This window comes from Cavia porcellus, unplaced genomic scaffold (genome assembly GCF_034190915.1).
Source record: "Cavia porcellus strain 051 isolate PalLab524CR breed Dunkin Hartley unplaced genomic scaffold, mCavPor4.1 scaffold_6, whole genome shotgun sequence".
In the NCBI taxonomy this organism is placed as follows: Eukaryota; Metazoa; Chordata; class Mammalia; order Rodentia; family Caviidae; genus Cavia; species Cavia porcellus.
The window spans coordinates 103,244,078-103,269,459 of record NW_026947489.1 but is presented as its reverse complement, the minus strand read 5'-3'; the positions used below and the strand labels follow the sequence as shown (position 1 = coordinate 103,269,459).

The 25,382-nt window shown below is 44.2% G+C and overlaps 1 protein-coding gene across 1 annotated transcript in view; it reads right to left on the bottom strand.

Moving 5' to 3' along the window:
• Irag1 (inositol 1,4,5-triphosphate receptor associated 1) overlaps window positions 1–8,902 on the bottom strand; it is a 112,559-nt gene extending 103,657 nt beyond the window's left edge. Inside the window, 1 exon segment of the mRNA XM_063251918.1 lies at window positions 8,779–8,902. Coding sequence (XP_063107988.1) covers window positions 8,779–8,845 — 67 coding nt within the window. The 5' untranslated portion in view covers window positions 8,846–8,902.
• Between the last annotated feature and the right edge of the window lie 16,480 nt (window positions 8,903–25,382).

The window sequence follows — 25,382 nt, the reverse complement described above, 5'->3', positions numbered from 1 at the left end:
TGCTGAGACACCGATGTACCACCTATGTATTTATTCATCTGCTTTCAGTGAAGGATGGCATGAATGATGTGCATGTGACCAAGTGGATTCATGAAATATATTTCATAATTTCAGCCAAACTGTCTATCATAAAAAAGAAATGTGAGCTTCCTGCAATAACCGTGGAATGAAAAATACTACTGCTGGTAGCAATTTACAAGCAACTTAAAAATTTTACGCAAACTGGTGGATAAGATTGGAAATTTTGGCCAGGTGTGGTGGCGCATGCCTGTAATCCCAGCACTTGGGAAGTTGAGGCAGGAAGATCACTCTGAGTTTGAGGCCAGCCTGGGCTACAAAGTGAATTCAAGGCCAGTCTGAACTGCATAGTGAAACCCTGTCTCAAAAAGATAAAACAAAACAAAACAAAACTTAGCATCTCATCCATAAAGTAAGGATGGTTTGCTCCGTGTGTGAGCTGGTTTTCCAGAATTATCTTCCCTCCCTCCCATGCCTTTTGCCCTGTCTGGAGCCGTCCTCTGCTCTATGCTCCAGGAGGACTCTCAGGATGGAGTGCATTGCTTGGTCTTCTTGATGGCTGTTTGGCTGATGAACCAGTAGGAGATGGGAGGAGAGAAAGATTGGGGCTTCTTCATCTCTTTGTTCCCTCTCTGCTTCAGCACTGCATCCCTGGCAGGGACAGCATCCCTCCCTAACTACAGCACATTCTGGAAGTTTCCTCTTCCCTGGCTCTAGAGCTCATGGGCTTCTGACAACACTGCTTCCTTCTCTTGCACTTCCTGGCCAGGGCTGGCAATGACTTTCTGTTGTTGCTAGTTCCTATACCACCCACCAGCAGCCCTTATTGGCAACTGGGCTGTATACAGTTTGTTCAAGTGCCTTGAGCCATCTGACTTGGATTTGGTTCCTTGCTAGGAGGCTGATTTGTAAAACGTCTCTTTTAGCCACAACGATCATGGAAGTCATGGGTTATCCAAAGTGCCAAACCCAGATTTTCAAAAATAATAAAACATAATCAATCATGTATCTCTTCCTAAAAAACCTGGGGAGGGAGAAGGGATTTTGGTACTGTTTTTATTTTTTGGAAGAAAAGCATTTTATTCTAATTAACTCCCAAGTAATAACATAATACCTGCTGGTTAAAGCAAGCCACACAAACACTGGTCCCAAAACCTACTGAATTTCATCTCAGCAAGTTCTATAACATCAGAACACTCTCTTCTACTGCCACGTGGAAGCAACGAAGCTATTAAGAAAAGGTTTACAGTTTTACACCTTATATTTTTGTTATCAATTTTATCTTTATGCTACAGCAACTTGGTCAGAGCACCATACTCTTTAAAGAGTGCAATGCTCATATTTAATTTGTCGTTCTTTAAGAAGTTTTGTTTTTATGTTTTATAACATATTTAATCTATTAGTGCAATAGTTTATGAAAACAATTTACATTTTAAAAATCTACATAAGATAGAGGTACATGCTCAGAAAAGTTTAATAGTAAGATATACTATGTACTTTTATACTGTTAAAAAAAAAAAAACCTTAAAGGCTGCCACTTGGGAGCACAGGCTGGCATCTTCACGTGGCAGCCCCCAGAGCCACGCCAGGTCCTGAGCTCTGGCTTCCATGTCTCTTTGTAAGGCTCCAAAATACCTTCCGTTAAATCAAAACTTTCTCTTAAGTTGTATGACATAGGTTTCTGATATATGCTAACCAAATCCTGGAGACAGGCTATTATTGAACAAAACCATCATTTATAAAGCACTTTTCTATAACAACAACAAAAAAGGCTCATCTACACATCCTAGAGGAGGGACACCCCTCCTGAGCTCTGGGGGAGCCTGCTTGCCTATGTTCCACACCATTTTGGTCATAGACAGCATTGTCTTCCATGATATATTAGCACATAACCATTCAGACTTGTATATCTTGGGCTTGTAAAGCTTGATTATTGCGAGTCAGTCTATGTGTATCTCTCCAAGTCAATAAGCAAGCTAGGAACAGGCGTAGGACTCTAGAAGTCCCTTGGGATGTTAGTAGTCCTAGAGAACCCACTCAGAAGCCAACCAGACCTCAGCTGGGAAAGGAGAATAGTATCTTGGGTAGAAGATAAAATGTCTTTCCAAGGAAGATGTAATGGTCTTGCTACCTGAGATCCAATCCTCATACAGGTTGAAAATACCAAGACAAGACAGCCTGAAGATCTGGGGTCCATACCCCTGATGGTAATCTGAGCCCACAATATTATTATTTTTGAATACTTATGCAGGCTGTACGTTAGGTACAGCAAGCCATTTCATCTTCATGACAAGTCCTGGAGCATCACCCCTTCTGAGCATCTGAGCATCAGATAAGGAGAGTAAGACAGAAAGGTCAGGTCATTTGTTCAAGGTCACATAATAAGTTATAGAGCCAGAATCTTAAATCAAGTCTACCACTATTCTTCACTGCCTGTAGTGACTGTGGCAGTGTCTATGAACTTAGGGTACAAACTCTGGAGAACCACAGTGATCCAAGACTCACAGAATAGAGTCAAGCATTTCTTGCTAATAGAAAGCTCACGATTTTGAATAGATGTTTTCCTTTTAAGTTGAAGAAAGGAAGAAAAAAGAAGGGTTCATGGAAGAGGTTATGAGATCTGATAAAGTTTGTCACATATTGGAAGAAGACAAAAGAGAGCATCCCCAAGGCTCCTGCCCCAAGGCTCAGGACCTCTGCTCTGGGTAACAATGCCAGGGCCTCGTGAGCTTGGTTCTTGTAGGAGCAGCAACAAAGAAGGGGACTCCCCAACCCCTTGCTCTGTGAACCAGCATGCAAGCCACAGAGAGATAGATGCAAAGGGCTGGGGGCTGGGAATCTAATGGTTTTTTGGTTTAACTGCTCACCTTTACTTACTAGCTAGTAGTTCATAGTGTTGAATAAAGGACCTAACTTCATTCTCATAAACATCACCCTTAGATGGCTAACAAATGGATTCCGTAAGATATCATATCTAAAATATCTTGGCATGCACCTTATGCTCAAAGAAAGGCGAATCCAGTCTCCCAACCTCAATATATGAAGGAACCCAGAGATGGAAGGAGTCAAGAGATCATTTGCTTCCTGTCCGGTTGCCTAAATGGAACTTCTGTGGAAAAAAAAAGAAGTACTTCCAGATGCTTCTGGTTAGATGCCTATCTTCTCCAGGGAAGCCCCACACCAAACAAGACCCCTTGTAGGCATCTTCAGAGGGAAAAGGATGAAGCTCCATCCAGCAGAAAAGGCAGGGGCTGGGAGCCCATCCTCATGGAACCATACAGTGGCTCCTGTAGCCTCAGCCCTCTCTGTCTCTTATGAGGGCATAGCACAAGACTCAGGAGGCACGAGTCACCTGCCACTGGGCTTGGCCAGGCACTCACGGAGCTACCGGAGAGTGTGTCAGCCCTTCTCTACCCAGGGAAACTGCTCTGACAGCGGCAAGTCCCGAGGAGCTGCAGCAGCGGCAGCAGCTCAATCCTTTCCTCTGCTACTTCCCAAAGGAATGAGCAGCATACAGGGCATGCACTTTCTGCCCAGCTCCTCTAGGCTCCAAGGTTAGCGGAGGAATCTGTCTCCCCTGCAGGCCACTGCAGAGGGCTGCGCTTAGTCTGTCTAATGCACTGCCAGAAAACCTGCTTGCCTGCCCACATAATCCACGTTCTCCAGTGCCAGCTTTATCAGTCACATGGTGGACACTGGTTTCGGAATGTCAGCAGTCCTTCAAACTTAGGGAAGGGAAAAGGTGTTATTTATTGGGCCTCCTTAAAGACTGCTCCAGGTACCAAAGTCTAACATTCTAGAGAAGAAATCTGGCACTCTCCTGTGTCAGGGGAGACAGGGTTATGTAGAAGTAAGAATGTGACCCTGGATTATGGATGTTCAGAGCCTCAGGCCCAGTATAGCAATCTTGTTGGTGGAATCCCCAGAGGGGAACAGATGGATGCTAGAAATAATAATAGCTGATGCATACCAGGTGCCAGGAATAGACGCTGAACAAAGAGACTTACCCCTGCAAAGTGGACACCGTCATTACTGCAGAAGTGGAAACTGAGGCTCAGAGAGATTGCTGCTGCTTGAAACATACAGCTGGCTGTGACAGGGCCCAGTGGCCAATCCACGGTCCACATTTCCCACCAGGGAACCGTGATGCTTCCGACATGAGGCACCATTGCCCTACTGTGATGACAAGGGAAGAACTGATTGGTGCTGAGCCCGATTTCCCAGTCAGGGCCAGTGAGCCTGGGACAACACTGGCATGAGCAAAGTTGAGAGGGTCTTTATGCTTTTTCCTTCTGATGACCAGCACCTTGGGCTTTCTGGAAACATCCTCTGGGATGGTGGGTCAGCAGCAGAACTCTCTGGCCTCTGCATGTCCCTCCCCAGGGAGGCCACTCTGGGAGACATCCCACCCCTATAGCCAGACCGCGAGCAGGGTGTGGTCAGCCTCTCCTGGCCTCTCCATTAGTTTTATAGGAAGGCTCAGTGTCGCCTGCACCCTGCACACACGATTCCTAACTTCATCAAGCCACGTGAGTCCTTTGCACACTACTCAGCTTTTTTTTTTCTATTCATGTCTTGTATTTCATCTATACCTTTATTTATACAATATCATTTCATTTCAATAATCACAAGCCAAAAAGGCAAGATTGAAATCCCAGCTCTGCCATTTATTATTTTTGGGCAATTTCCTTACTCTCTTTGTGCCTCAGTTTCCTTATCTGTATACTGAAGATAATGACAGTAACTACTTCCAGGAGTTGTTGAGCCATTCTAATGCCATCACATGCAAAGCATTAAAATAAACCTAACACACAGCAAGTACTGGAAATTGCTAGCTACCACCATCATTATGGTTATTTAAAGAGGAACTTTATGTCCGTATGCTAATTGGGGAAATCTGTGCCACTTACCATATGGTAAAAATAAATATAAGGGAAACAGTTATTGAATGCTTGCTGATGTATACCAAGAGCTCCTTGCCTGAAACCTCCCATCATTTTGTCAAGAAGAGAGATAAACAAGTGTCAGAAATATGTCGAAGCACTGGGTTCCATTGAGGGTGACTGGCTTCCCAATCTGTCCCCAGACAAACACAGACATCTGGTCACCGAACTTCAGAGGACCCCTCATTAACGTGGAGGACAGGGAAGAACTGAAAAGGAAGTGATTTCTCGCAGTGTGCGTAGGACTTTGGGTCGGGAGCCTGCAGAGCATCCTCCTACAGAGCAGGGCCATACCACAGGCCACACAACACAAGCCCACCACTAAGAGCTGGATCCCCAAATGCCACAAACTTAAGGAAACAGGCACGTCATATGTGTCACTAAGATAGTGACGAAGGAAACCCACACTGTAAACACCAGTGACAGCAAGGGTGAACAAACTGTTGTACAGCTACAATGACTGTATGTGAGCCAGTCATTGAAAACTGTTTTAAACAATATTTAATGGGGCAAGAAAATGGAATTCCATTACAATGGAATTTTCAGTTAAATAAAGAAGACCGCAAAATCACATTTCCAATAAGAGCTTAGTTTTCTGAAGTATAAACATAAAAAAATAAGCCTACCATAATAGTAACAGTACTTATCACTAAAGGATGAGATTCTGGAGGGTTCTTAAATCTTTATACTTATTTTTAGATTTCTTATTTATTCTTATTTTCATATTGCCTAAGGAAATTGAACAATGAACATATACCAGAAAAAATAAATAAAAATTATACATTTTTAAGGAGTAGAAGAAAGTAACCAGAGCTAAGCCCAACATGGAAATGTGTTTTCATTGTGTTTTGTTTTGTTGTTTCTTTACATCCTTTTTTGGCTGGGAAGAAGGGTTTCTGCCGCCTGCCTGCCACCCGTTTTCTGTCTCCTACAGTGAGAGCTCTAGAGAGAAGGCAGGCCTTCTCCACAGTCCATCATGGGCAGGTGTCACCTCTGCAAGGCCCTGCAAGGTCTGAAGGTCCTCAGGCAAGACTGCCCTGGGCTGTGACCTGAACTCAGAGTCTGGCCTCCAAGGTCACAGGGCAAGCATGACATTCCTTCCCTGTCTTCTGGCTTCTCCTGTGACCTGGGCTGTGACACTCGACAGCTGCCCCTGAGCTAACGAGAGGCAAAGAGACATCTAATGCAGAAAGTGCCCAACTTAGACGGAGGTGACCTGAGCTGGAATCCCTGCTCACCACCAGCAGCTGGGGCCCTCACAGAGCCACGGTGTGCTCATCTCAAACACAGGGTTAAATTAAGTTATCCGCACAAAGTGAGATTTCAGTTAAACAATATCAATTAATACCAGTTTCTTCCCCCTATTTCCTTTTGTATGACATCTCCTTTCTCCATCTCCCTCCCCTGAATCAGAAGTTCCCCAAGGCACAGGGGCAGGGGCAGAATCCGAGGGCTCCAGGCTCCCTCTCTCTATCCACCTGGCTCTGGTGACTGTCAAACCACAGTAAGGCTGCTTTAGGGCTATCAGCAAGTGGGCTGGATGGTGAAGACCTCCTCTTGCATCTTTTGAAGCCAGACTAGAAGAAGCTGGGCATCAGCAATACGTTCATAATAAGCCAAGGGCCCTGTTTAACACTTCGTAATATGCATTCTATCCATTAATTTGCCCAAAGATAACTGATCTTGAGTAGTTGGCATGCTCCTGGCATCATTCTGGGTGCTGGGTACACAGTGGGAAACTGGATGCAGTCGCTACTCCTGCTAGAGGTGTGTGTGTGTGGGGGGGCATCTGGCCACCTTCATTACACAGGCTGTAGAGGAAAACGGCTGTCAGGGAAGCTGAGAACCTATTCTGGGCAGCTCACCCCATCAGGTATGTGTCCTGGCTTTCTCTCATGGACGCACAAACCCCTCACCCCAGCACAATGAGCTTGCTGGGCCAGTGCAGAATTTAGTTTTCGTGGAAGGTGCCACAAGGTCCTAACAACAATGACCTAAAATGCTACTTAAATCTCTGCTCTGCCTCTTGGTGGCTGGCCGAGCTTGTACAAGTCCTTTAACCCCTCTTACCCCACTGTCCTCACCCATAAAACTGAGGTTAATGATACATAGCTCCTGACATTGCTGAAAGGGGCTCATGCTACCACGTATGACAGCCCAGATACAGTGTGTTGGAAGAGAATTGGTGCTTCTCTCACTCTCTTCTGAGATGGGACCAACGAGGGGTGAACAGGACACGGTGGCCCTGATCAGTCTCCAGAGACAGCTGTCTAGAGTCAAATGCCAGTCGTGTGACTCTTGGTGCTAACAGATGCGGATGGTGATGATAGTCCCTGCTGTGTAGGGCTGTGCTAGCAGTGAGTTACGGTGCAGCAAAGGCTTCAAACCGTACTCAGTGTCTGGTGAGGACCGTGTTTGCTTCTCCTCCCACCAAAAATACACGTATGGGCTGACTGATCATGCAACAACAAGCAGCATATAGATTCCTTCCCTGATGACCTGTGAAGGTGTGCAGGGAAGCCTTGCTTACCACTGAGCATAGAGGGATAATTAGCTGTGAATATGATCACCCCCAACACAATGTGGGAACACACACACACACACGCATGCACACACATACCTCTGAATCATAGGGCAAATAAACATGGCAATGCCAACTGTTTTGTCATTTAGGTCAAAAATCGCAAAACACCACTGGCACACACAGTTGTGTTGAGGGGCAGGAGCCCTGGAGTTAGAGTCACGCAGACCTGGGTTCAAGTCCCAGCTCTGCTCCTTCTCAGTGCCGTGACCCTAGGCAAGTCTCTTACCTGAGTTTCCCCTTCATGACAGTGTTAGGGGGAAGGCGGGCAACTCTACCTCCCTCACCGGTATGTCCCCACCTGCTGGTGCCCCAGCATTGCAGCCTGGGCAGATTTTGTTTTTCCCTGCAGCAGGCCCAGCTATGGCACCCTGAGCCTGCCCTGAGAGCTGCCTGAGGTCTAGGAGAACAGCAGCTGCCACTCCAGGCGCTGGAGTGCTGGCCGGGGTCTCAGCTGTGAGGCTGTTTACACCAAGTGCAGAGCCTCTCCAGCTTTTACGACTGTGTACTGTGCAGGAGGGAACAAGGCAGCTGGCCCCTGGCTGTCACTGGCCTTCCCGGTGGAGAAAGCCAGTCTGGCCACAGCTCACTCCAGGAATAGCTTCAAGTCAGGGCCCCTGGAGAGGAGCAGGGCTAGGCCCAGCAGAGACACAGAACAACGAGCCCTGGAGGGGCCAGGCAGGGGTACAGGAAGTAGGGAAGCTGGAGACCAGAGGAAAGATTGGGAGAGAGATAAAATGGGCTGTGGCCAGAGCACAGGACAGGAGGGACAGGGACAGATAGGGGCAGGGTCAAGAGTGGAGATAGGCTAGGCCGGAATGGGGTTCACACACACAGGGGCACAAGGGACAGAAGGGGAGACACAGAAAGGAGAAGTCCCAGCCTGCAGAGCTTGCATAATCCCTCTACTGCTACAAAGGGGCCCCCCATGAAAGCTGGGGGGTGTCTTCCAGTGAGAAGTCACACTTCACCCAAGGTGTGTGTATGCTTTCCAACAGCCAGCAAAAAAAGAACAACAGAATCAAGTTAGGACCAGCAAGATTCACTTCTTACTTAAAACAGCAACAATAAAGATGCTTGGCTGAAATACTACCCAACAAAACCAACTCCCCCGGAAAGTTTAAGTTAAGTGAACCCCCCATCCCAGCACCCTGTACCTTTAAGGAGGAGAAGGGTTCCCACTGCTTCCCTCCCGGCTGAAGAGGCAGGTTATTCTAGGATATAGCGATGACTTACCTAAAACTGAGTTATTCCCTTTTCCTCCTCTGGCCAGCCTCTCTTCACTCTGGGGAGCTTTTACCATTTAAGGTCAATGTTACATCTGGCTCGGGAGCTCCAAGCTGAGAGGCCTCTGGCTGCAAGAGCCTCAACTGCCCGCCTCCTCCAAGAGGGGCTGGAACTTGGAGCCATAGCTCCTCCAGGAGCCCCCTACAGCCTAGCTCTGGGGCTGAGGGCAGGGGACTCACCGGCCAGCCTCGGGCCTCAGGGGAACCTGGACCTGTGAGGCAGCCACTCGCCCTGGGCCCCTCCCATAGTACCCACACAACAGATGGCAGCACCCGTGGGTGGCTCGTGCAGCTGGACACCACCCTGGCCAGATGGCGATGCAAGGACTCTGTAGACCCACCTGTGATGCTGGAGTCCCCGGCAAGCATGTGAGCCTGGATAAGACCCTGGCCCAGTGCCAGGAGAGACGGGGAATGTTTCCTGTGCTGAGGATTTGGGGGTTGGGGCTCCTCCCACTTTGAACCCTTGGGATTACCAGAGAAAAGGGCCTGGGAGATTTGTCTAATTCCAGACCCAGCATCAGCCCCAACAATCAATCCCTGCTCCCCTGCTTAATAGCTCTATGGTGTCAGCATTGTGGAACCTCAGTCTCCTCATCTGTAAAGTGTGTATGTATGTGGGAGGGGATAACAATGATAATACCTAACTCCCTGGGTCCATAGGGAAATGATATAAGATGTTATCCACACGCCAGTACACAGTGCCAGCGTCTCCTAAGTGCTGGATCAGCGTGTGTGGGCTTCCTGCCTATGGCCTGCCCGGATGAGGAAGGGCTGTCTCTCTCTTGGAAGTCCACATCCTGTCCACACTCACTCTGTACTTCCCTAGGGTACAGTTCCCATCCAAGGACAAGACAATGAAGCACCACGCTAGGACATCTATGTGGCACCTCCAAGTCTTCTGGGATTAGAGACAGCACAAAGAAGCCCTGTATAGGAACGCTAGATAATTACAGAAAACCCACTTACATTTAAATTTCAAATTTTAAAAATCCCATGTAATTACTGCAGTTGACCCAAATATTACATGAGGTGTGCTGTTCTAATGATTGTGTGACATTCATCTGGAGTTCAAATTTAATTGGACATCTTGTATTTTTGTTCACAAAATCTAGGAGCCCTCACCCTGGCCATCACTTGCCACTCCAGAGAACATTCACCAGGCGTGAGCAGAAGCGTTGGAGCTCAAGCCCATCAGGTGACGACTGCTGAGACCTGCACAGTCCCCAGGCCTGGGACTTGGGCACAGTCAGTTACCAGCGCTGTGGCAAGCTTTCTCCACAGAGCCTGTCCCACAGGTGCCTTCCTCCGCATGTGCTCCTGGCTTGTCTCTCCTCCCACGCATTTAAAGAGATCTCTGGTGGAGATGCAGGCATGCTATCCATTTCCCTTATGAATAAAGGCCATTTTTGTCAATGACACTAAGGGAGGCTGCCCTGGATACTAGCTAGACTTTATTTCAGGTGTCTACACTTGTCTGGCGGCTGATCCCACTAGAAAATACACATGGTAGGATCTACTAGACTTGAAATCTAGGGCGTAGAAAGAGCTCACTAAATGCTTTAGTGCTGCTTTGCCAACATCAGCATGCTTTAGAATTCCCAAGTGTGAAGCTCCTTGAATTTCTCTTCCAGAAATTCTAATTCCATGGACTGAAGTGGGGCCCAGGCAACTGCCTTTGAATTAAAATCTTCAAGTGCTTCTTGTACAGTTGGCCCAAGGGTGCTGCTTTGCAGAATGCTGCTCCATAGGTTATCTTGGGAATCTGGTAGCAGTGACTATAGGGACATCAGGAGCCAGCGGTTGAAATAAAATCCAAGGCTTTATGTGCATGCGAGTGAGCGTGTGCACACGTATGTATGTGCACAAAACCATACATTAAACTACTATATTCCTCGTGCTATATGAGATGCTTTCCATAAAGGGGTGTGTGTATCTCGCAAGTGTCTGTGAAGTATAATTATTATACTTCCCTTCAAAAAAAAAAAAAGCCAAAGCTCAAAGAAGTAGGATAACTTTCTCCAGTGTTCCACAGACATGAGTGTTGAAGACTTAAATGCGAATTTAGTAGTTTGTCCTAAAATTCTTTCTTTTTTAATATATAGCTGTCCCTTCAGCAAGTTTCTTGAAGTAGGGTTCAAAGAGGCCTTTTTTTGGATCTCTAGGCTCACCAAAATTGTACACAAAACATTGTGCAATCCGCGTTTTTCTTGGTTAAAGTCCTGTAGCATTTAACCCAATTCACAAGGGGGTCACCAAATAACTTCTTTAATGCATTACATTTGTCCAAGCATCTGATAAAACACATTACTGGTGGGCATGTAAATGGAATAAGCTCTGTAGAGGAGGATTTAGTGCTATCAAGACTGTAAGGCTCATACCTTTTGACTGGATTCTACTTCTAGTAATTTATTCTGCAAACACACTCCCACACTTGGGAAATGACAGATGAACATAATTATTCACTGCAGCATTGTTTATAAAAGCAGAGAATTAGAAGCAACATAACTGTCCACTAACTGGGGGTCATAAAAGAAGACAGGGTGCAGCCACAACAAAAGAAAAGGAAGCTTTTGAGGTGCTGATGTGAAAAGCCTCCAAGGTGCACTATCACATGGGAAAAGTAAGATAAATAATAGTGTCTGGTAAATGGTACCAATCAATGCATGAACATCTTAGCTACTTTTTTCATTTCTGGAACGAAGTACCTGATGCCCAGAGTTAAGGAGGAAAAGATTTATTCAGCTCAGTTTGTGGAGCTAACCATAATCAGCTGGCTCCAAGGGGGGTGGCACATAGCAGGGGCAACAGTTTGTGGTTTCAAAAGGCAACAAAAGCAGTAAGAGCAAAAGAGGCAAAAAGGGAGGAGCAAGCCTCTTTCCCTCCTTTAGATTGTATGAAGGCTCCCACCTAGGGTAGATACACCTTTCATACCACCAATCCCAGCACAAGACAATGAGCCAATAACAAACTCTAGATTCAGCCATCTCCAGAAAGCCTGTCCCCCATGATCACATGAGGCTCTGAGGGGACATCCAGACACAAATCATAACATTGAGCATACATACTCATCCATATATACTAGTATACTTACATCCACACATACACACTCACAAGTGCTTACATGTGTGTGCATATAGTCGCACTAAAATTAGCATAAAAATGAATATCATTAACACTGGTTACTCAGAGGGAAGAGAACCAAGTTGTTAGAGCAAGAATTATCCACTGTATATCTTATTTATGTATTAAAAGTCTTGGACCATATGAATAAGTCATGTGTTCATATTCAAGAGTAGTAATAAAACAAAAACACTGATGTGAATGAAGTTTGCTTCCACTGATTCATTTTCCAGCACTGGTTCTTCCAAATGTCAAGAGTGTTGGATGATCTTGACTAAAGGTTATTGGTGGGTTTTTTTTAGCCTTTTATTTTGAAATAATTACAGGCACAGGAAGTTATAAAAATAGTACAGAGTCCCACATACCCTGAACTCGACTTCCCGCACTGGTGGTATCTTGTACTGGTACTATACAGTATATGTCAAAACCAGGAAATTGACATTAGGCTGTTACTGTCAATTGGTCCATAAATGTTATTCTAAAAGGTATTTTAAAACCTACTCTTCCCACAGATCATTCATTTAAAATGGTTTGTTGAATCCTTTATTTAACCATATGGGGCTGGCTGGTGAAATATGGAAGCAGCCCTGTCCTTGTTCTCTCAGTATGTGAACCAATGAGGGTGACCCTATTACTCAAGAGGGAGCAGTACTGTGGAGGCGCAGGATCCAGCAGTGCACAAGCAGCGCTAACCACAGCTCTAAAAATGGCACTGTGTCCCTTGATGTCCTGCTCATGGAGCTTCACAGCTTGCCCAAAAGCTGACTTTTAATCCTTAAAAGAGCATGAACAATTATTCTGGCTATATTTATCCTTGTTCCTGGAGCCACACAGGGATTTGGCCTCGCTCTACCAAAATCTCCAGCTCATCACTCAGCCATCAGGGATAATCATGTGTCCTCAGCATCAAAGGAGTGGGCCAGCAGAGGCGCACTGGCACATTGCTCTGGCAGGCTCTTGATTGGCCATCTGACCGGGAGCCAGGGAAGAAGTTCTAAAATTCCAGGCAAAGAGCACATCTTGGGACTGAGACAAACCAAGGGAAGAGACGCAGCTTCTTGCCAGGAACATAGCCAACTCTGGGCTTGGTTCCTGGGATGGCCTCACTGGGAGTTTTGCCTTGCCTGCCCCTTCTATACTTAGGAACTCTGTCATTTTCTCAGCACTCATTGGGCCCTGAGTGACTCTGAGCAAATGAGAGGCAAAGTCAGCAGGAATGGCATCCCAGCAGCGTCTTTGTGGTGTCAAGCTTCACGCTGGTCGCTTCATATACCTGGTTTAATGCCAGCAGTGCCAAATCCGTGTGATGGGGGGCTTTTCACCCCCATTTCCTAGATGATGAAACTAAGCTTGGAGAGCTCAAGGAGCTTTCCAGGTCACAACTTGTGAACCCCAATCTTTCTGACTCCAAGGACTCAGGGGGTTGAGTTTGAGGCAGTGCATGGGGTTTTCCATCCCCCTCTCCCTCTGCTTTTGCGGTCTCATTAAAATGATAGCATAAGACTCCTTAAAAAGAAGTAAATCTTCACTCTCAAAGAGAATGGCAGGAGAGGCAGGTGTGAACATTTCTGGACACTGGGAAGAGAGTGGAGTGGAGGCCATGAGGCAGGGACAGGGAGATGGTGCCTTAGACAACATACAGCGAAGGACCAGAGCCGGGAAGGGAACTCCGAGATTCCCAAGAGGCTCTAGTTTTGAACAAACAGGAGTGAGATACGGAAGCAAACAAAGAAAGGTAATTAACAGTTTATGGATAGAAGCAGCAGAAAAGGAATTAATCCAAGTTGTCTTTGTACTAGATTTAGACTAGACACACAAAGGTAAAGTGAAGAAAGATCTACAAATATGGAGTGGATTTCTTATTCATAAACATATGGACTTAAAATACTTTCAGTACACTCAGGGATGGTGCAAATTTGCAAATATAGTGTGGAAAAGGAGAATCAAAATTTTTAATGTTAAATATGAAAAGGAGAGGAGACAACAAATCATGCAGTGTTGTGCTACATTGTAGGTATTGGGATAAATAGATATATTAGATGGATAGATATGTGATAAAGAGACATGTATGTGTGTATGGATATTATATATAAATATATGCAGATGCTCTTCGACTTGCAATGGAATTACATCCCAATAAATCATTGTAAGTTGAAAATATGAATAGAAAATTCATTTAGTACAGCAAACATACACAGCATAGCTTAGAGCTCAAAACACTTACATTAACCTAGAGTTGGAATAAATCATCAAACGCATCATTTTATCATAAAATGTGAACTGATATAATTTACTGAATACTTGTAACCAAAAACACTGACAGTACAGTACATTGTATACATTGCTTTATTCTGGTGTGTGTGATTAGGTGGAAGCTGCCGCTTGCTATTGACTTCCCAGTATCATGAGAGTATTACACTGCATATTGACAGCCTGAGAAAAGATCAAAACGTAAAATTCAACTATGATTTTACGAAAGCATTCTGCATTCGTATCACTGGTCATAAAGTCCAAAACTGTTAAGCTGAACCATCATAAGTCAGGTACTCTCTGTGTATGTACTCATATACATACATGCAAGCATATATATAAACGTACATCTGTTTTTCCAGCTCTGGAAATGTACTAATGTACTAAGAGTACATAAAATAATAATGATTCCTCAATAGCAATGAACTTACTTTTCATCAGATTTTGGCTCTAAAATGCCATTTTCTGGTAAAGAGGAACTGGAGTTTTCAAAGAAACAGGTGATTCCAGACCTATAAAGTAGTAGAAAGTAGAAGATGAACCTGGAACATCTTATTTTGCTGTACAGTAAGCATTATGAAGATGGGAGGGAAGGACACAGGGCCACTTGGGAAAGGTCCTGTTGGCCAAACCTGATGTAGGCATTAAAATAATGATAGCAGAGAGAGAACCAGGAGGAAGCCCATCCCTGCCTGCCAGGCGCCACCGCTGGAAGGCGCTTTTCTCCCCACGCCCAGCACAGGCTGAAGGAGACAGACAGACAGATCCATCCACCTCTTCTCACTGTGCACCGCCACCTAAAGGCCACATCCGACAGGGGCCAGTGTGGGCAGAACAGATCTGCCTTCACCTTCAGGGAGCTGCCACAGGAAGGTTCCTTCCTGCAGGCAGCCATCAGGAGCAGGGACACACAGCCAGGTACTCCGTGTGCATCCATAGGCCACCATTTGAGGCCCTCAGACAGCCTTCATCCACTAGCAGAATCAGACAAACACATCCCTGTGTGCCTGCCACCATTGCAGGAGTCCTAGTGTAGACACACAGGCTAAGAGAAGCAGCCCTACCTACATGTGCCCCTAATCATCAGCAAAGCCCCAGTGTAGCTACATAGGTCTGGAGAAGCCTGCTTCATGTCCTGCTATCTCTGTAAATCTGGTATTAGAGGAACCCACATGCCTGTCCCATCCCCCTACACTGCCTAAGGGCAGCCAATGTGGGAAGTGCCTGGAACTCCACAACCAGCTTGTTAGGAGGAACCCAGGGGAATGTCAAGAAAAAGGAGCAAAAGGCAAACTCAGACCTTTAGCCCACACACAGTAAGTCTGGGAGACACAGTCATGGAAGAAAACGGAAGTCACACACCTGACATCTCTGAGAGGACAGCAACTGAAGTAAGGAAACAACTTCATGAGATTGTAAAAGCAGTCAAATCAGACAGAATGTCTCAAGTAAAAGAAGAAATCACAAAAATACTGAAAGGATTGTTCAGCAGGTCTAAAGAAGACATAGACAATAAAGAAGAACATAGGAAAATGATGGAAACCTTGAATGAATGTAGAAAGGAATAATAATGTATGAAACAGATTCAAAGAAAGATGCAGAAAATTAGAAATTCATTCAAAAGCTGGCAACACCACTTGAAAGAAACTGAAGATAAGCTAGGCATGGTGGCTCATGCCTGTAATCCCAGCACTCGGGAGGCTGAGGCAGGAGGATTGTTGGAAGTTCGAGACCAGCCTGGGCTACAAAGTGAGCTCAAGGCCAGCCTGAACTGCATAGAGAGACCCTGTCTCAAAAAAAAAAAAAAAAAAAAAAAAAAAAAAAGAAAGAAAGAAAGAAAAGAAACTGAAGATAGACTTTCAAACCTTGAAGACATGATGACAGCTAGTGATCATGAAAAGAAAGATCTCTTAAAAATAACACAGAATCAGGAAATAACAACTCAATGGCTGCAAGATGAGGCAAAGAAGCATAATCTAAGAGTGATAGGTGTAAGTGAAGAAGCAGGGGTCAACACAAATGAAATTAAAAGGATATTCACAGAAGTAATAGAAGAAAACTTCCCAAACGTGGGAAATGGATCTGGCATACAGATAAGTGAGGCATATAGGACTCCAACTAGCCATAACCAAAGTAAATCTACACCCAGACATATAATAATTAAGATCCCAGAAATTCAGCACAAGAACAGAATATTAAAAGCTGTCAAAGTAAAGAGACAGATCACCTATAAAAGAAAATCAATCAGAATCACAGCAGACTTATCAACACAAATCAGTAAGTCAAGAAGAGTTTGGAATAAAGTGTTTCAAATCCTGAAAGAAAACAATTTCCAACCCAGATTGATCTACCCAGAAAAACTATCTTTCAAAATTGATGGGAAAAAAAGGCACTTCCATGATAAAGAACAACTGAAAGAATTCATGACTACCAAACCAACCCTACAGAGAATGCTAAAGAATATTCTAGAGAGAGATAAAGATGACCATGGTTCCAGGAACAGCAGCAGAGGAGGATTCCCCAAACAAGACAGGCAATTGAATGAAGGGGAAAAGTGGAGGGCCAACAGCAGGAAGATAGCAGGGCAGAGACAAACCAATGTATGCTGGTTGTAACCATAATGTAGATGGCCTCAGGTCAGCAATAAAAAGAAACACATGGAGAGTGGATCAAGAAACAAGACCCACTGATATGCTATATACAAAAAACACATCTAACTGGAAAGGAAATTTTTAGACAAAATCAAAGGAGAGAAAACAATTGTTCCATGTGACAGGGGACCAAAAACAAACAAACAAAACAAAACAAAACAAATAAACAAAAAAAAAAAACAAGAGTAACTTGCCCATCAACTGCAGAATGGACAAGAAAGATATGGTATTCTCAGGCAGTGGAAAGCTACCCAGCTATAAAATAGAATAATCTCAAGGCTCCTGTAAGTAAATAGATGCAAATGGAGATCATGTTCATGGCCGAAACAGTTTGAACTCATACTCATGAACCCTAGCATAAGAAACAGAAGGAGTTACTGGGATCCAAAAGCAAAATAGTTAATATAAGAACAAAGGAGAGGAGACACCTGGGAGGGAAAGGTGGAAACTACTGTCAATTTTTTATTGTCTTTTTATTGTCTCTTGCATTGTTAACACAATTTTGTTAAGGTCTGGCCTGATTCTGTCTTATTTTGTTAGATTTTATGCTCTCAGATGGTAGGGGCAGCTATTTTGGACATAATGGGATATTTTATGGTAATCGTGGTTTCCTATTATATTGCTTTGAAGTCTTACAATGCTTTCATTCATTGGTTTGATGGGTTTTATTCTGATTTTATTATGTGTGATGGTATGAACAGCTATTTTGAAGAAAAAAAGACATTATGGCAGCCACTGCTGATTTATTATCATCATATGTTGAAGTCCTACCATGTTTTTGTTCTTCATTCTTGATTGGTTCTATCCTGTTGTGGTTTATTTGATTTTATTATGAGAGATGGTATAAACAAATTTTTTTAGGAAAATGAGATATTACAGTAGCCATTGTCCATTTCCTGTTATTTGGTTTTGAAGTCCTGTAATGCTTTTATAGTATTTTGTTATGTTTGATATTATTGTGTGTGAAGATATGCTCAACTATGTCAAAGAAAAGAGACATTATGGTAGATACTGTTGATATCCAGTTGTCATGTTGTGAAGTCCTGTGTTGCTTGCATTGTTTTGTTCTGATTTGCTTTGTGGTGTTCTCTTTTGTTTTATTCTCTTTAAAATAAAAAAATAATTATATCAAACAGTTATAATTCATTGATGGAGAATAGTCCATGCTAATATACAAAAAAGGAGCAAAGAAAGCTCTACTTTATAATAGAGTGCAACCTTTAATAAATGTAGAAGAACGATATAATTAGAAAATCACTGTTATGGCTTAGACCCGTGATGTCCCAAAGAATCTCATATATTTGAAAGGTGACTGGATTATGAGCCTGCCATGCTCATCAGTGGACTCATCCATTGATGAGTTCAGTAGCTGAGTGTACTGTTCGGAGGTGGGGCCTGGGTGGAGCTCAGTCACTGGGGTGTGACCTGGAAGGGTGTATTCTTTTTCTGAGCTTCTCCCTTCTCTCGCTGCTTCCTGGCTCGGCTCAGTGCAGTCAATCCTGCCATGACTTTCTACAGTGCCATTTCTGCTTTGGAGCCAACCAATCATGGACTGAAAGCATGAGCCAATGTAAATCTCTCCTCCTTCAAATTGTTGGTGTTGGGTATTTTCATCCCAGGGACAAGAAGGTGTGACTCACTCACAATTTGACAATCACCATATTAATCACTACTTTGGGAAAAAAAATCACCAGTGAATGCCAAAAAATTCCCAATTGAAAATCTAAGGAATAACTGAATAGTTATGTACTCTCAAACTTTATTTCCTCCATAACATATAAATTAATAGTAAAAAGAGAAAACAAGGTATTTACATGAAGAAATCTGGCAGATACTATCATAACCAAGTAAATAAGATTAACATCATACTAATGGCAGGAATTAACATAATGTACCTTCCAATCGGATGAAATGAGAACACAGCATATTTCCTGTGATATTTCTGTCAAGGATGTATAACTTGAATCTGTCTAATCAGAAGGACAAATCCCAATCCAACCAGAAAGCTATCTATATTCTTCAACAATATCAATATCATCATTTTACTCTACATAAACAAGGACAAATAGGCATGAGGAATGAATGGAACAATGATCTGGGATTTTCTTTTGCTCTAAAGAATATTACTGGGACACGTGGCAAAATCTAAATGAGGTCTGTAATGAAAAAGGCAGACAAACAGATATACCTATAGGGCAGAGTATCAGAGTGATGAAAACCAATCAGTATGTGGGGATCTGGGTGGAGACTATCCAGAAAGTATTTATAGTATTCTTGGAATTCCACTGTAAAAGAGATCATAGCCAAGAAGAGGAAGTTGAAGTTTATAAGGCAAATTTCACAATAGTCAGGTTTTTAAAAAGACAAAAAATCAGTTTCCTTTCCTCTTGAACCAGACACTGCTGCAGGGAACCCAAGGAAGAAGTAGAGGAACAGTAGGAAGTTTGACTTCCTGGAGGAGTTATTTGAGGAAGTCAGACAGGTCAAAGTTTCAAAAGATGGAGTGGGTCAGGGAGGGCGTCCTAGAGGAAGAGTGGTGCTGGTCTCAGTGTGACAAAGCATGCAGAAACGCAATGTCAGGGGTTCTGTCCTGGGACTGGTTAATAGGTCAGATTATAAAAGATCCTTGGATCACAAGTTAAAGGTTTGTATTCATTTCCATGTGATCTAGGAGCCCAGGAAGTCCTAAGCAGGTGAAGTGATGACAGCTGGGCACTGGGGATTGCCCTAGGGCAAGGGGACCAGTGAGGAGATGCCTTGCAAAGACTGTGAACTTGGCTGGGGATTTAACTCAGCAGTATAAATGCCTGCCTGGCAAACATGAGGTTGTGAGTTTGATTCCAAGTACTGAAAAAAAAAAAAGACTGTGAACTTAGGCATCAGACAGAGGCCAAGGAACTGTGGGGAGAAAAATTAACTTTTTAGTGCCAGAAAGAAGAACTGTGGGGATTGCCTTCATACCAGTTAACAATTATTATAATCCAAGTACTGGCCAGCTAGACTGATATTCAGTAGGTTTCCAGCTAGAGCTGGGTCCTTAAGGTCCCCTTCCAGTATAAGCATTAACACTTCAGTTGCCAAATCCTGGGATGGTCCAGGGTATTCTATCAAAATGCCAGAGTACCTGAGATGGTTGGGAAGTAGTCAGAGATCTCAGAGAACCAGCTATTTACCATCTGGAAGGAAAGCACCTCAATAGTTGACCAATATATGGCCCTTGGTCTGGGTCCTACTGAAATATCCCATACAGATATAACTCCCAAGAGAGTAGATGTCAGGGATGACCAACTGAGTGTACAGAGTGACATTCATTGAGATGAGAAAGCCTGGAGAAAGCAAGTGGTTACACAGGAGCAGTGGACTCAAGAGTTCCATTGCAGACAGTAGAGGAGACACACAGCCGGTTGAATGTATGAAGCTCTGCAGAGAAATGGTAACAGCATGATGAAGTGGGCCGATGAGAGAACCCCCGCACACTTCCAACTGGACTGCCCACGGGGGATGAAGAGAGGAGATCAGAGGTCTTCAAAGTTTCGGTCTCTAGATAAGTACAGAGAATATCAATGCCAAAGGAAGTCAAGGAGAGTGCCTGTGTTACGGAAGAGAGGAATCTGACCTGGAGTACTGGTAGGATGTCCAGAGGGAGATGCCCAGCAGATGGTTAGAAATGCAGGGATGGGGGTGCTAACATTGCTTTCAGAAGCATTGGTCTCTTGGGCGACTTTAAGTGAGAGGTCTTTGCAAACTGATTAGAGCGAGAATTTGAAGGAAAAAGAGTGTGAAGGGAAGAACTTAGGCACAGAGTGCATGTAAAGAGCTATTTTCTGTTAGCATAAAGCCTGCATGTGAGGTTTAGTGGACAAGACTGCTCATGCGTGTGAGGGGTTGAATGGGGATCCCAGTGGCCCCAGGCTCTACCAACTCATTCAAAGAACCGAGGAAGATTCATATCTCAGTCTAACTGTACCCCACTCATAGGCCATGAGAATGCTGGAGTTCGTCAAAGAAAAACTGGGTAACAGACACCTTCTACTTGGTGTTGGGACTTTTCTTCCTCCCCTACTTCATTATGAAGTTCTCAAAGGTAGGTGAATCTCAATAGTGCTCCTCAATAATATGCAATGCATCCCAATAATAGAAATGACAAAATGAGACAGTGATGTGTTTATCTATTAATAATAATGTGTCAGGCACTATGCCAAGCCTCTCGTATGGATAATCTTGTTCAATCTCTGCTTAAGCTCCATGTGGTGGACATGTCACTTTTGTTAATATCAATTCATTCTTAGGATAGGAAACTAAATTTTGTGGGTGTTAAGTAACTCAATCAATGTTACTAGCTGTCAAAGCAAGCTCAAATTTTAATTCAATCAAACTACAGAAACAACATCAAAAACCAACATCACCCTGCCTCCTTATGCAATTGCCCTAGTACCCGGTTTAATGCCTAATACATGCTAGGCATTCCAAAAATATCTGCTGTATTAGAATGGGAGGAATGAGCTCATTATAGTTATGTGGAGACAAGTTCTAGGGATGGCTGTGGGAAGGGCAATGAGTCCACAGGAGACAAACTGGATATGAAGGACCCTAAAGAACAGCAGAAACAGCAAGGAGACTGGGAATTCAGAGTCACCTGGGAAACCAGAATGTTATGTTCTTGCTAAGTAAGACGAGAGCCCCAGGTGCACAATGTTGATGGCTGAGGGAATAGAGCCAACAAACATTTGCCTGCTGGGTTCTTTTTGGTTCCAAGACCAGGCCCAGCCACACAAGGTGGAAAGAGCCATCACCTCTGTTACCATGTGGACAACCTGCCTGGCCTGCCTGTGGGAAAATGGGAAAGCTGGAGAAGCTCTGAGGAAATGGAGGCCTTTAGGACTTGGGAACCCAGGAAGCGATCTATAGGGGAGACGGGAGCTTCAGCTGGACCCCAGTGCTAGTGGGATAGGGAAGTGGAGGGAGGAGGAGGAAGGAGGGGACTGGGAACTCAGTCACCTGGGAATCCAGAATGTGAATCAAATTCTTGCTAAGTAAGGTGAGAGCCCCAGGTGCACAATGTGGGTGGGGCCTGCTGTGGGGAACACAGTGTGCTGGGTCTTATGGCCAAAATGGAGGGCCAAAGGGCAGGCCTCTCGGACCTGCAAAGAACAGAAACAAACTCTGGCTCAAGTGAAAAGGGAATTTGTGCCAAAAACAGCTGAATCCCTCCAGAACCCAAGGACAAGAGAGGAAATGCACGGACCCCAAGGGAGTAGAGAACTGTCAGGAACCAAGAGCTTTTCTCTCCTCTCCCACAGACCATGGGACCACCCTCACACTCTTCTGTCTGCATATGCTTCCTCTTGTTCTTTTTACTCCTCCTGCTCCTCCTCCTCTTCCTCCTCCTCTTTCTCCTCCTTCTCATCTTCCTCCTGCCCTCCTCCTTCTTTTCCTCCTCCTTTTCCTGTTCTCTTTACTCTTGCTTATTCTGCACATGCATCTTGCTCTGGCCACACACAGTCTGCAGCTCTTCTCCTCTCCTTCCCTCAACCACCTGAAGACCATTTCTTGTTTCAGATTCTCAGAAACACTTGATCTGTCTCTTTGCCTACTGAACCAGGTATTATAAATAATTAGCTACCATTGGGTTAGATATTGGTGTCTGATCACATAGTCACAGCTGAGGCTTGTAATAAATAGAGTGGCCCTTTTCAGGGGATGTTGAAGGGACAGGCAATCAAAGACATCACAGAAAAGCAGAAAAGAAAGGACCTCACACATATCAAACACTTGCCATGAGCGTAATACCACACTAGTGACCTGCATTGTATATCTGAAGGCCGGTGGTAGAGATTTTGTTATTCCTATTTTACCAGTGAAGAAACTGAGGTTAAGAGAAGTTAAACAACTAGCCATCTCTCCAAGTTAGAAAGCAGTTGACATAGGATCTAAATTGAAGCTTACCCAACTAAAAGTCACCATGTTTTCCATGGACAGACTTTGCCTGGGAATTGGAAATTGGAATGTTATGGGATTGGAGGTGTTCCAGCAAGTGGAAACCACTGGGCCTAATCTAAGCAGGCCACAGAAGTAAAACAGTCTCACAGCTTAGATGGGCACACTTTCCTAAACATTTAGGGTTCCTAAACATGGGGTTCCATGACTCTAAGAAAAAAACTCTGGATTCCCTCCCCTCCTCTCCACACTTGCCCATACAATTTGGCATGTACTTTCAGGGGATTTATAGCTTACCCACTGGCCCCTTCACTCTACACATTCAAAATGATTGGTCATTTATCCCCTATTTGAATTCATTGAGGGAGAAAGAAGGTTCATCACTTCATAGGGTAGCCCATTGTAGCAACAAAAGTCCTACGTCAGTTTCCCTCCTTTAGTCCTCCCCATGGAGAAATGTAAAACCAATATCTCCCTTATCTCCTGGCAGTGCTGCAAATATCTTCAGGCATGACTATAGTACACCCACAGCTCCAGCCAAGGTCAAGATCCTGCTGTTTGTTTAAACCCTTGTCCAACGCTAGTCTCTCTCCACTGAACACTACACACTTTGCTAAAGTGCCTCTCACAACGCAGTGCCCAGAATAGCATAGGGACAGACAGCTGGTGTCATCCACCAAGCAGGATCTTTGTTCAGAAGATTCTTATTTCTTCTGATGAGAACATAAGACCTCTTTGATTATGTTGGCTTTTAAAACAGCCGTATCATTGGTTGGCTCATAGAAAACCCCTGGTCCACTGAGACCCTCAGATCTTTATCGCAGATACTGAGCTGTCTCCACGTTGTCCCCCAGTAAACTATCCTGAGTAACATGCTAGTCTCAGCCTGTTCTTCCATCCTAGGTTGTCTAAACTGAGGCCATCACACAACAGGTTGTTCATCTCACCGGTTAAGCCTGTCTCGGATTCTCTCTTCTGTCTTCACATCATTTTTCCATTGGATGAAAAAAGGAAAGGGATGTGAAGCAGAAGAGGATTTTTGAGGTTTTCAAGTTGACATTCCACCCATAGATGAATGCTAACAAAAGCTGGATTTCACTAATCCCGAAAGGATGCTCTGGCCTTGCCGGTTCACTGCCTGCACCACGAGGGCTCCCTCCCCAGACCACAGTGTGCTTTTTCTTCTTAAAAAGCCTTTGAAGTTGCAGAAAGCACATCGTACTTTTTAAGAGAAAACTCTAAAGAAGTTTCCTAAGCAGCTTTGCTCAAGTTAAGGCTAAGTAAATTAAATAGAGGAGTTGGTTTTCACGGGATAAAAGTAGAAAAAGAAAAGAGAGCTGGAAGCAGAATGCATTTATTCCTCCTCATCTCCCTGAAGTGTAACCACTGAATTGCTCCAGGGCCTAATCCTCAGACCTGGGCTCTTTTCTATGCATACTGACCCCTGAGAGTATCTTACTCAGTCTCATGGTTTTAAACCTCACCTCACCTCTGAAGATTCTCCAGTGTTTATGTCCAGCATGGAATTCTCCAACTCCACTTTGCCCCTCTTCTTAGGTGTTTTATGGACATCTCCAGCTTTACACGTCCAGTCTTCTGATACCCACTCTTCCAACAGTCTTCTCCACTCCTGCAAATGCAAATCCATCCTTCAAGTTGTTTGAGCCTAAAGCAAGCGTACTTCATGAGTCTCCCTTGTTTCCCACACACCCCTTAGAGAGCCTATCAAAAAATTCTGTTGGTTCTGACCAGTTCTTACCACCTCACTACCACAAATCTGGTCTAGGCCACCATCAGCTCTGTCCCCAAAAAGCAGGAAGAGGAATTCTTCTCAAATATGTCAGATCATGTCACTCTTCCACTCATAACCTTCCAATGGCTTCCACATACTCACTACGAGTAGCCAACATCCTTTCCACAGTCTGAGAGACTCTACATGATCAGATCCTGGTCTCTTAGACCTTGCCCCAGTCTCCTGGCCTCACCATTCCTCCAAATTCACTCCCAGCTCTCTGCTTTTGAGCTTACTGTTCTTATGCCTGGAAAATTCTTTCTCAGTTGTCATCTTCTGGGCTACTTCCTCTGTGTCCTTGAATCTCTTTTCAAATGCCACCTCATTCAAGGATACTTCTATGACCACCCAATTTAAAGCATCATCTTCTCACTTGTGATTCTCTGTCTTGGTCTTTGTTTCCTTTCTAACACTTACCACTATCCAATAGTGTATATTTGATCATCTATTGTCTGTATCCTGCCTCAAAAAAATGTGAAAGCAGGAACTTTGTTTTGACAGGTATTGGTGTCTGCAACATGCCTAACATAAGAGTGAACACCCAGTAAATATTTTTTGACTGACTGAAGGAATTTATTGAGTGTCTCCTAAATGGTGTTACAATTCACATTCCCCAAATGAATCAGCTGAGATTCCAAGATATCATAGGTGCTGAAGGCCAAGATTTGAACCCAGATCTAAGGATAATAACCATGTAGAAATATGTTAAAAAGTTGAAAAGAGAGATGCGGCAAGAAGAAGAGGCAAAAAGACAACAAACCACCAGGTGTCAAAGATTTTCAAAGTAGCCTACATCGCTGA